This window comes from Leptonychotes weddellii, chromosome 8 (genome assembly GCF_054177405.1).
Source record: "Leptonychotes weddellii isolate Sample4059 chromosome 8, ASM5417740v2, whole genome shotgun sequence".
NCBI classification, from domain to species: domain Eukaryota; kingdom Metazoa; phylum Chordata; class Mammalia; order Carnivora; family Phocidae; genus Leptonychotes; species Leptonychotes weddellii.
In genome coordinates, this window is record NC_138376.1 from 94,920,070 (window position 1) to 94,933,410 (window position 13,341).

General features: G+C 35.2%; 1 protein-coding gene across 4 annotated transcripts in view; it reads left to right on the forward strand.

The window, feature by feature from the left end:
* NKAIN2 (sodium/potassium transporting ATPase interacting 2) overlaps positions 1–13,341 on the forward strand; it is a 950,339-nt gene that overhangs the window by 439,090 nt on the left and 497,908 nt on the right. For all 4 annotated transcript variants that reach the window (XM_081828938.1, XM_081828939.1, XM_081828936.1 and 1 more), the window contains exon 2: positions 11,064–11,201. In XM_081828938.1, coding sequence (XP_081685064.1) covers positions 11,064–11,201 — 138 coding nt within the window. The remainder of the gene's footprint in view (positions 1–11,063; positions 11,202–13,341) is intronic.

A 13,341-nucleotide genomic window follows, 5' to 3' on the forward strand; every position in this document is an offset into this window, starting at 1 on the left:
CCCAGCATCTGCTTAACAAGGAGCTCCAATGATAGTAACGACAATCTTAATGCATGGCCTCAAATGGGGGAGGGCAGGAGTACTGGAGTAGTATTTTATCTCATTTTGAATTCACAAAATAAAAATCTATACAAAGGTAATAAGTATTTATTATCTTTGTATAATAAGTATAAGACCCAAACTGAAAGCTGCCTAGACTTTGCTTCTCTGATAATGATATATGAGGCATGTTTTGGACTCTTTCTCAGTTTTACAGGAAAAAAAAAATATATATATATACATATATATATATATATATATATATATATATATATCTGCATTTTTACCTAGTTGACAAATTTGAAATTCTCCAGATGGCAGCTTTAATATGTTTAATATGATTGTGCTGTTAAAAAATAGTAATAGAGTTTTCTCTAGAGAAAGCCATTTGCTATGAGAAAGCAATACCATATGATACATGAAAATAAGAACATTGCAAGCTATTTTTGTTATTTGGCTTTTACTGAGCTCTCGATGAATAATAATAAAAAAAAGTCTATGCTGAGCAAACAGATGATACCGATGATGAACCTAGCAACTTATTTTGCCCAATTCCTTAAGTCTCTTTTTAAAATATAGTCAACTCATCTCTCATCTGTTTTTCTGCATATTGGTAATATTAGCCACATGGTGGGTTTTTTGGTGTATACCTGCTACATGAGCAGTAGGAGATGTGGAAACGGATCAGAAGCAGATACATACTGTCACTTAAACAACTACATCTGTGCCCTCTTGAGAGTTTTGAGAATTTCTGCCCTAAGAACCATTGCAGATATTAGATATCTTATAGTATAATACTAATTCTGCCAGACAATATGAAAATTGATTCATTTCATCACCAGTTCCCAATCCCACACCTCACTGGTGCCTCAGACAGTGCTTTGCATCACCCAGCACTTACAATATGCCATCAGTGCTGGTAGAATATGTGATTCAAAAGTCCATGGCTGTGCTCTTCTGCACTGTAAGCAGTTTCTCCCTATGTTATGAATATTTATCCCATTTGTGTATTAGCCTTGGCTTGGATAAGTTAAGACTTTGTTGTGGAGATACTGGAAATTTCAAAGTCAGTGGTTACATTAAACTTTCTAATTCATACCTGTCGTGTGCTTTGTGTGAGGCATGAAAACTACCTAGAACAGCTGTCGTTTTGATGTGTTCTCATTCTTCTGAGAGGTTAGATTTCCACTGAGTAAAATTATTATAGACTCTGTGGAAAATCAAAATGGTGATCCACCTACCAAGAGGACCTGAGCTGTGATCATTTTAGTTCATTTCATATGAGTACAGGGAGGCCTTAAACTCCACATAGATGTCATCTTATTGTAACTTTGCGGGATTACTAGTCTACAGCATCAGTGGTATAAACTTTCAGCTTCTTTTCTTTTCTTTTTTTTTTTGGTTTTCAAAGTTTTGTTAGCTTATTTTATTTTCAAAAAGTTTCTGTCCTAACTGTAAATTTGTCTATCGAGAAATTGTGCAATTTGTAGAAATAGAGTAGTAGTAATAATAATGATTATTTTATAGGTTTATCATAATTATGTGTTTAAGCCATAGAGCTATATATAAAAATAGTTATTACTGTATATTTTTATCTTTTATCTTGGACAAAAAAAACTTCATATGTTACTTGCTTATCACATTAAGGAAGTATTTGGTAATAAAGTAGAAATGATGCCCTAAAATTTTTGAAAGCAACAGCGTAAGGTTCTAGTATGTTATGGTTCTAGTAGTATGTTCTAGTGTGTTGTAAAATACTTTGTGGTTGAAAACATGGACATTGAAGTTAGAGTAACTAGCTCTGTAATCATGATCTTGGTCATGGTATCAATTTCCTTATCTGTACAATAAAGGTAATGGTAGATAATCATTGTAGAATGCATGATTTAAAAGTAAGCATTAACTAAAAAAGCATATTAAAATCCTTATTATAATGCCTGATATATAATAAATACTCAATTTTTAATAACTATTGTATCAGAGGGGCACCTGGGTGGCTCAGTCAGTTAAGTGTCTGCCCTCAGCTCAGGTCATGATCTCAGGGTTCCTGGATTGAGCCCCACGTCAGGTTCCCTTCTCAGTCAGGAGTCTGCTTCTCCCTCTCCCCCTGCCTCTGACCCTGACTCATACTCTCTCCCTCTCTCTCTCTCTCTGTCAAATAAATAAATAAAATCTTAAAAAAATAATTATTTTATTAGAATCCATACTCACTATTGTCAGAGGGCTGATATTTGTGTTATAAGGAGATATTAAGTTAAAAAATGTTAAATCCCTACTACAAAACATCAAATAATATGTAGTGATTTCACACACACACACACACACGGTTTGGCATATGAACATATAGATGAGGCAATTATATGACTGGGTAAGTTCAGTTCAACAACAGACAAATAATATGATTTGTGCTCTAGTGTCAACTTATTGTGCTACTTTTTTGGATAATAATTTTAAAACATCTAGTATAATATGCTAGTCATCAACTTGTCTTTTGATAGTATGAATGTTAACTATGAAATGGTTATAAATTACTATGCAGAACGAATAGCTGTGGGAAATAATAAATGATTCTGTTATCACAACAACTAGAATATTAGCTGGCATATGCAGAATTACATATAAATGGCATTATTACACAAAATGGTGGGAAAAGTCCTAAAATATACTATTCAACTCTGATATGGGTCAATTAAATAGCCCTATTAATTTAATCTCAGAAATAGGTGATTGACTGTATTTCAATAAAAATCTGTTAAGAAATACCATGGATTGTTTCAGTAATGCAGCTTATAAGAAAATGCACTTCTGTATGAGACATAAATACTTGTTTTTATTTAGTTTCTTTGAGTTTATGCCAAATCCTTCCCATTATTTTCTTGAAAATCTTTACTTTGCTTAACTGTGTGGAGACACAGTTTTTTAAATAAGGTGCGGAGAGGGAAAGAAAAACATGAAAGAAATTGTGATATTTGAAGCCTGTTCTTTTACATAACACTACAATAGATTAGATACATGGGGTGTTGAATCAGGCAGGAAAACATTCATTGAGGAAGACCTCCCCCTTCCCCCAGATAATTGAGGCTATCCATGTCTACATGTTATTATTTGCATTTGTGACCAATAAAATAAGAAATATTTGGTCGTCTCTAACTGAAATATTCTTGCAAGACCATTGATCTAGAATATTTGTACTAAAATACCAGTGTCTAAACTTGTAATGTGTTGATAAAATATGAATTAATTAGCAGCCATCTTAGGATGCAACTTAGACATTGTAATAATTATATGCATTATTACTTCGATCTTCACGCAAATTATAAGAGCTATGTACTACATTTTCCCCATTTTAGAGATGAAGACGCTGAGATTCACAGAGATCAGGTGACTTCATGTGGTCGCATAGTGAGAATTTAAATATGATTTTTTGATCTAAGACTTGAGTTCTAAACCACTATGACCTGTTGACTTCTATTATAATTGAAGCCATTAGGGCCAGATCTCCTTTTGGGGGTGTTTTCATTATTTGTTGTTGTGGCTTATTCCTTTGTTTTGTATTTAAAGAAAAACAATTTTGTGGGAGCAAACAGAAAATCCTTGGTTCAGTTGAAATAAGGTAAATTATCATTTGTGACCCAACACCTTACCAAATACCTTACAATTTTATTTTGTTCCCTTAGTGAATAAACACCCCAGCACACACACACACACACACACACACACACACACTTGAAGACTGCAATTACTCGAGAGTTATTAAAACTTTTCAAGTAAAGCTCTGTGCTTGGCTCTGTCCATATCTTACAAGTATAGTTATTATAGACCTTACTTCAAGTTTATTCTCTTCATTTCATATTTGAATCAGATCTCTTGGTGAGATGAAAGATTTGTGTCTAGATTATCTCCTGCAGATAATGTTTAAAAGCTGGCACATACATATATATATATATATGAGAACATATATGTTCTCACTTGTCCAATATGAACATAGAGAATCTTAAGCTGGTAGCATCATTGATCATATTCATACAGAGTTTTGCTTTGTGATACTCTGGTATTTTAGACAATTTCACAAAGACCTCAGCACTTCAGCAATATCATAAAGACCCAGAAAACCTCTCAAGTCTTTACAGCTTTCCTGGGGATTGGCTTAAAAAGAAGAGAAGGCAACATGGAGCACCCTTTATGATTCTGGATAAAACAGTCTAGATTATGTTCAAGATTACAATGCACCATATGAGACTGCAGGGGAGGGTAAGTAACCAGAATGTAGATGAGATCTAGTGTGGCGAGACACACTAAATAAATACAGACATAAGAACTGGCAGCTTTGCCAAAATGGGCAGACAGCCAAGAAACAGAAGATGCAACAGGGAATCAGGTACAGGAGAATCATAAATCCAAGCCAAGATCTCAAAGCAGGGATAGAAAGAGCAGAGTCCTATATGGATCAAGGAGACAGTACCAGAACTGTTTCTTTAGCTCCTTCAGTGTTGTTTTAGTTCTCTATGAGGCAAGAAACAAAGAGTAGATACAACTGGGAACAAGAAATTGACCATAGTTGTCAGGAATGTAGGAAAAAGTCACAGCGATTTCTGTTGACAAAATTCTGATAAGCAGTTGGCTAGAAGAGGTTCTGTCTGGAAGTTTCATAGTCCTATGGATGAAATAAGAACTTTGGACCCATTCTGGGAACTGTCACACCCATTTCAATTTTCATCATGATTTCCCCGAGTATTTCCTACTTTTTATGCTGTAACAGAGTTAATTTTATTAGTTACCTTCTCCTGCAGACAACTACAGTGCAAATCCTTCCTTTATAGATTCCTAAAATACAAATTCCACAATTTGTCTTTTATTGACTTTTAAAAGAAAGATTGTATTTATTTATTTGAGAGAGAGCACGTGCATGCTGCGGGGAGGAGCAGAGGGAGAGGACAAGCAGACTCCGTGCTGAGCCCGACTCAAGGCTTGACCCCACAACCTGAAATCAAGAGTTGGATGCCCGGGGCGCCTGGGTGGCTCAGTTGGTTAAGCGACTGCCTTCGGCTCAGGTCATGATCCTGGAGTCCCAGGATTGAGTCCCGCAGCGGGCTCCCTGCTCAGCAGGGGGTCTGCTTCTCTCTCTGACCCTCCTCTCTCTCATGCTCTCTCTCTGTCTCTCTCTCAATAAAATAAAATAAAAAATCTTTAAAAAAAAAAAAAAGAGTTGGATGCCCAATGGTACTGAGCCACCCAAGCGCCCATGTATTTTATTAACTTTTGATGAGTTTGTCATTTCCCTGAAGTTCACTTGGACAATGCAGAGGGATTTTAAATGGGAGTACTCTATTTGCTTAGCATCCCAGTCTGAGTCTATCTTATCTCTCCCCAGAGACCTGCATGTGGAGACAGTCTGAAAGTGTGGGTTCCTGAAAGAGAGTGAGGACAGTGAAATGAGAGAGAGTACAGGGAGAACAGGTGTGCCCATAGACAAATTCCATTTTAATCTATAATTTAGCACTAGAAACAATTTGGTTTTTCCTAACCTTTAATAACACACTTAAATTTCTTTTTAAATCAAGGAACCCATGTTCTACCATGACAGAATATAAAAGCCTATTTTTTCCTCTCAAATTCTGTGTATAAGTTTTATTGCATATTAATTGTAATAACTTACAAGTTACATTTTAAGGGCATAAAATTACAGAAATATTTGGGAGAAAAATTTATTAAGAAATCTTAGTAGTTATTACCAAAATGCAGTGTCTCAAGGAAACCGATTCTGAGTCATCAATTGAAAACAACTAGCTATAAACGTCCCGTTACGGCTTTTAAAAAAATGTTTTTAAAGTGTTCACGCACGTGTAATTGCCTTGTTAATAAAGTTAAATGGCAATAGCTACCTAGGAAATATGAACAATTCTCAATTTACTATGCAATATATTTGAAGCACGCTTGTTTCAGACGAATACTCTCCTATTAAGGGGTCAAACTTAACTTAGCAAATTATTTACTTACTTGGGCCCAGTTTTCTCAGATGTACATTGAGGAGCGTGGAGTTGGTGTCTTCCAGTTTGAAAAGTCAATAGATACATTTATCCTAAAGGCATTTCACAGGTGCTTTTTATGAATATTTGTTGTCATTGTTAGTAAGATAAATTCTATTTAATGTACTTATAAGAAAACTTTTTCAGTTGAAGCTACTCTACTAGATAAACAATGACTACTAAAATTCATGTTTACTATAATGCAAAAGAGAGGAGTCATTTTCATGTTTAATCAGTATATCAAAGAGAATTAATGACACTTTTTATAATATTTGGGATTTTCCAATCAGAATTTTCAGCTGTTCAGCATTTTCACTTCTGGGGATTTAGCCTATGGACGTACCAACACACATGTACAAGGTTGTTTAATGCACTCAGGTGTGTTATAGCCAAAAATTGAAAACCAAATGAATATCTGTTAAAATAGAACGCTTAAATAAGGATATAATGAGGTAGATCTATACATGTCGGATGTAGTAATGTAGGGAAACATCCACAAACATCATAAAGAGCAAGATAAAAAGCCACATCTACATTGCAATCCTATTTATGTAAATGAAATTATGTGAAAAAATTTCACACACATATATATGACAGATAAACATGTATATGCTTGCATGTACATACAATATTTTCCTGAAAAGCTAGATACTTAATAGTGCTTCCCCAAACTGACACAAGTTGCTTTTGGGGAAAGGGAGTAGGACTGATGTTTTCTTCTAAGTTTGTTAAGTGCCTAAATGAACGTTGTACCTTATGTTTTAAGGCTGTTGCAACCTCTGTAACAGAGATAGAGAAAGAGAGAAAAAGATAATTAAGTTATGGGTCACTTTATCCATACAAAACTTTCAAAGAGAATTTTATTTAACCCAAACTGAAACTGTGGTAAAAATAATATGAAATTTCAAGTAGGGATTTTTCCCAGGAAGAAAAGGATAATTGAACATGACAAAAACTACCAATACAAACAATCACATTAATGATATAAAAGAAAAGAATAAAGTGATTATCTCAATAGAGATAATAAATGATAAAGATTAGCCTCAATTTATATTAACAAATAGAAACTTCATAAATAATAGTATTCTTTTTTTTATCATGTTAGTCACCATACATCATTAGTTTTTGATGTAGTGTTCCATGACTCATTGTTTGTGTATAACACCCAGTGCTCCATGCAGAATGTGCCCTCTTTAATACCCATCACCAGGCTAACCCAACCCCCCACGACCCTCCCCTCTAGAACCCTCAGTTTGTTTCTCAGAGTCCATAATCTCTCATGGTTCATCTCCCCCTCCGATTTCCCCCCCTTCATTTTTCCCCCAGTGTTTATAGCAGCAATGTCCACAATAGCCAAACTATGGAAAGAGGCAAGATGTCCACTGACAGATGAATGGATAAAGAAGATGTGGTATATATCTAGAATGAAATAGTATGCAGCCATCAAAAGGGGGGAAATAATAGTATTCTAAGAGAACAGAAATCTTTGTGGAAAGCACCAAGTTATGCATTAATAACAGACTACCATCGAGAAGCCAAGCCCAAAGAACTAAATTTATATAGAGCTAAACAGACAAGCATGAAAGAGACTTATTCCATAAGACCTTTTATTTGAAAATGACACATAGAAACAACAATACAGAAAATCCCCAACTTACAAAAGTTTGACGATTTTTTGACTTTATGATGGTGTGAAAGCAATATGTATTCACTAGAAAGTTACTTCAAATTGTGAATTTGGTTCTTTCCCCAGACTAGTGACATGCAGTACAATCCTCTCTAATTATACTGGGCAAGAGGCAGGGAGCCATGGCTCCCAGGTAACTACAAGGTCACAAGGGTAAACAACCAGTACCCTTACAGTGATCCTGTACCCATACAACCATTCCGTTTTTCACTGTGGGTACAGTATTCAATAGATTACATGAGATATCCAACACTTTATTATAAAATAGGCTTCATGTTAGACGGTGTTGCCCTACTCTTCGCTAATGTAAGTGTTCTGAGCACGTTCAAGACAGGCCAGGCTAAGTCAGGATGTCTGGCAGGTGAAGTGTATTAAATGCATTTTTGACTTATGATATTTTCCACCCTTGATGGGTTTATCAGGATATAACCCTATTGTAAGTCCAGGAAGATGTGTATCTCTTTCTCAAGGCCATATACATATATTTGTATGCCGAGTATGGAAAGGACATAAAGCAAATATATTACAGAGGGTCCAGTGGGAGAAAGGAGAATAAACTGAGAACATGGGTTGAAGGAGGCAAATAAAATAAAATAAAACAAAAAAGGAGCTTTGCCTTGACTAATGTCATGAATTGACAAGTATGATCAAAGAAATTCTCTACATTATTTCACAATAAATAAGTAAGGTAAAAATGTAGCATATATCCTGTAAACGGCATAGACCTACAACATAAACTATGAAAGCTTTTTGTTTTTGGACTAGGTTTGGTTTGGACTTTGTTTTTGGACAAGTCTGCAACATAAGGACATGGCTCAGGGACCATGCAGAGAGTCCTACGTTTTGGGGGTTTTGTTTGTTTGTTTGTTTAGCACTTAGCACTTCTAAGACATCAGGAGAATCACTTAGACACACTCCATCTTAGATTTCTTAATCTGAAAAATAAGACAGTATTGACCTCTCTGGGTTTTGCACAGAATCAATGAGATAATACATCACTGGAGTTTAGCATGAATGCCCATCATATGCTAAGTGTTTTAACTAATATTTGTTCTCCTGCCTCCAACCCCATCACCCTTCCAGTAATTCCATAGTTAATATGCTTTCAGGTGGAAAGGAATTCATAGAAAAGACTGCAAGTACTTCTATATATTGTTATTCCCGTTATACTCTCTGAATTTTTTAGCAAAATCTTCCTTTCTCCAGTCCCCAGCTCTAAATTATAGAACCTGTGATAAAACTACTTATGATGGCTAAGAGGGCCAATCAAAAACGGGTAAAAGCAGAAATATTATGTGAAGAGTTGCACATTAACTTATTCAATCTGCATAACCTTGTAAATAATGTTTGATGAAAGTATTAGTTCTGTCGTAAAAAAAGACTAATACATGTTGATGTAACTTCATTTAGCTATGCAGGCTTAGCAAGTATATTATCATCTATATATTTTTTATAATTAACGATGGTGCTGCTATTTTCTTCCATAATTGGTGCATTTATTGAGAGATTTCCCACTGTTTGACTAATGCGTTTCATCCTCTATACTTTTTCCCTGCTGTGTCCCCACAGTTATGACTCTCAAAATTTATAGAGTTTAGATTCCTCTTGCTGCTGTTTACATTCCTACTTACTGTTTATTCATAGGATCAAGGCAGAGAGTTCTATGTTGGAGGGAGCTTTTATACAGATCATTAGCAATGGGGCTCTGAGAACAAACACTTATTTTTTGGTACCATTAATGGATTCAAAAACAAGGTATATGTAATACTGCCTAACACCCGCAAATGGATCTCCTTTATGTGAAGTGTTGACTGCCTGATAGCAGTTGAAGAAATGTTTCATCAGAAGGCAGTTCAAGGTTTATGAATCAGGAGTCATGTGCAGTGTTATTTACATTCCACTTTTGCAACTCCGGTGGGTATTGTGGATTTAGAATATGCAAGGTAGGACAGACCTACATTCTCTCTTTTTTTAATCAAGGCCAAGACTAAGTGAAAATGAAGATTTGACAAGGCTGGATTACTATTACAGCCCTTACATGGTACCCAGTGTGCCTTAGGAGACAGAAGTGTTATGCAAACAGTTGTCATGAATTTATTTTCCTTTTTAATGCCTGATGGGAAAATGTGCTGTGCAGCTAAAGAAGTGCAGTGGGAATAATGATCATTCAAGAAATCTTCAAAGTGAGCTACTAAAAGCACACTGTCTATTTTGAGAGTTAGTATGTCCTTTTGACAAGAAATATCATTAAAGCATAGTGATGTTAGTAACTGAGGGGTTTTTAAATCCTTTTCCTTTAAAGCCTGCCCCCCCCCAAAAAAATTATTGAATCTCTGTGTGGAAGATCATCAGGTCCTTTCACAATGTTTAACTCCAAACAGTTGATTATCATTCCACCTTAGGGAAGGCAGGAAGGATAAAGCTGGGTTTAACTCACCATTCCCCTTTTGCTTTGTTAGATCTGATGAACAGCTTGTGTTTTCTGGTTGGTTGGTTGGTTGATTTTATTTTTCTTCTCTCACTCCTCAGATTTGTACCTGTATCTTAACTGTAAAGTTGTAAGCACAGATCAATGTAGGATTATTTGAAATGACCTAAGTTCCTTGCTTTTATAACAGTGATGCTTTATTTTTATTTTTGTTTCCCATTGTTTTAATGTCCTTGTTGCACCCTTTTGCCAGTTATATAGGTAACAGGGTATGACAAAAAAAAAGTCATGTTTAATTTATAATCCAGTACTATTTGGGGTAGAAGGACCCTAGACACTAGTCAAAATCATGTATTTTACAAATGAGGAATCAGAACCCCAGAGAAGGGGAAGACTTAGCTAGGGGACTACAGCTGTTGAGAGGCAGACTGAAGTCCAGAATCCGGATCGGTTGACTTGATGACGACTTATTTTTCCTCTACATCAATCACCTTTGTTTTATTCCCAACTTGTATAATGACATTTGAGCAGATCCTAACAACAAACCCTTTGTGTGGACTTTGCAAACTTGCTGGTTGATGAATCCAAGTGTTAGACAGTGCATATGACAATATAATTTATCCTGAGACTGCACAGATGATATCCTGTGACTATGGCTTGATGCCGCCACAAAATCATCCCTAAAAGGATTATAGCTGTCTGTGGATCTACAGCTTCCATAGTGTTTCTTTGAAATATACCTGAAAATGTCAGTCTCACTGTTAAAGACAAATGCCAGATTGAGTAACACAGTTATAATTGCTAATTATAATGCAATGTGATCCTTTTCTCTCTCTCTCTCTCACCACTGTGCTTATCTATATATCTTGTTTTGCTATTCTAGGTTTGTGTGCTGGAGAGGCAAATATTTGACTTCCTTGGATATCAGTGGGCACCTATCCTGGCAAATTTTGTACATATTATTATCGTCATTCTTGGTTTATTTGGAACTATCCAATATAGACCTCGTTACATAACAGGAGTAAGTACCCTTCCTGCTTCTTTAAAGAAAAGTTGAAATAAATATGCAAACTACAAATGTCTTGAACATTTATATGTATATCTCTCCATAAAGTACTATTAGGTTGTTTTCCTAGTTTCAGATTACATCTACAGTAACTGAAAATGTCAAGTTTAAAACACTTGACAGTGAATGTAATCAGGTTGTGTTTTCATAAATTATACTTCCAGCGACTATTCTATTGTAATTAAAAACAGAACTATGCCCCTATATTTCCAAACTGTAAGATTGTGTCCTTTGATTTAACAGATTTTGATGGGAATTTTCCCCATTTTAAATAATCATATTTTATAAATTGAATATAGTTTGAAATCAATACAAATGAATATATAGCTTTGATGTCAAAATATTTATATATATTGGAGTTAATGTTTGATACATTTGAAAGCCAGAAAAGTCTGGACCATAGTCTCTATATTTTCCATAATTCTCTTTTTGGTTCAGAGGGAGTATTTTGCATCTCCACTCAAGTTAAACTTACTTAACATAAAAGTGAAATCCAACTGTGTTGCAGTTGCTATGGGAACCATAACTTAGAATTTTTTACTTTGGTATGTGCCTCAGATCTCAGCTATAGCACTTCATTAATGTAGATTTTTTTTTTAGTTTCATCATTTTTTCTCTTCTATTTTTGACAAAGGAAAAGTCTATAAGCATTTTTTTAAAATTATAAAGCAATTTTGTGGTAAAGGAATATACATAAGTTAGTGCAGCTAAAGCTCTGCCTTATTCAACACAAACCAGCAAGCCTTCTCAGGTTTCACAAAGGCCTCCTTCACATAAAAGATGCCCTCCTCTGACCTGTTGTCTCAGTCATCTGGAACCTAGATAAAACTCACTGGGACTGAAACAGACAATGTTGTGACAGCTGGACCAAGGGATCCACTGTCTGGCTAAGGATGAGTGAGAAACCCATAGCTTTCTTCTCTGGGTGCATGCCCAGAAATGAGTGCATGTCCCCTCTAAGGGTATATAGCCATGTAAAACATATAAAAAGTACAATGTGTTTTGTTGCAGGGTGAAGTTTTTCAATACACAAGATATGATACTACCATTCACTTTCTTACATAAATTATAATATGATCCAATATAGGGAAAATAGTACAGTGATTGGGAGTGGGTCTTCTGAAGTCATAATACCAGGATTGAAATCTTGTATCTGCCATTTTTTTTTTTTATTTTTAAACAAGCATGACCTCACCAATTTTTAGTTTTCCTACTTTTAAAATATGAGATTATATTAACTCATAAGCTTCAATTAATTAATTATAAGCCATTATATAAAAGATTCTTTTTTTTTTAAAGATTTTATTTATTTATTTGACACAGAGAGACACAGTGAGAGAGGGAACACAAGGTGTGGGGAAAGGGAGAAGCAGGCTTCCCGCAGAGCAGGGAACCCGATGCGGGGCTCGATGCGGGGCTCGATGAGGAGCTCTATCCCAAGACCTGGGATCATGACCTGAGCCAAAGGCAGACGCTTAATGACTGAGCCACCCAGGCGCCCCTATATGAAAGATTCTTAATTTAACTGTTCTCTTTCATTAGACTTTGAGGTTCTTCCATGATTTTATTTTGTAAATAATGTTGCTGTGAGTATAATCTTATAAATATGTCATCTCCATTTCTGATAAAGTTCTTGGAATAAAAATCTAGATGTGGATAAAAATGTTTGAATAGTTTAAAAACTCAGGTTTGTTTGGAGGGATAAATGAATATCCTGTAAAATGTCCTTAGCACAATGCTTGGTATTTAAAAAGTGGTCAATAAAAGTTAGCTATAATATTTTTCTCCTGATTGTTGTTATTATGTGAAATGATACTAAATTGTATAGACTAGTGATAGGCTGGCAAGCAATTTAAAATAGACCAAGGGGTTCTAAGCTATTGGTTGAACAATTTTTTCCCTTTTATTCCAGGCTGCTATAACTCTTTAAACGATTTTGTAGGATTTCTATGTATCAAATTATAATCCCATCCCTTTAGATAAAATACATACCCACAGATCTTTTCAAGACAGGCTGTTTCGCTCTAGCATTAGCTGAGAATTAAAATGCCATGGGACACCTTTAAGATTGTTGGGTATTTTATATAACTAAGAG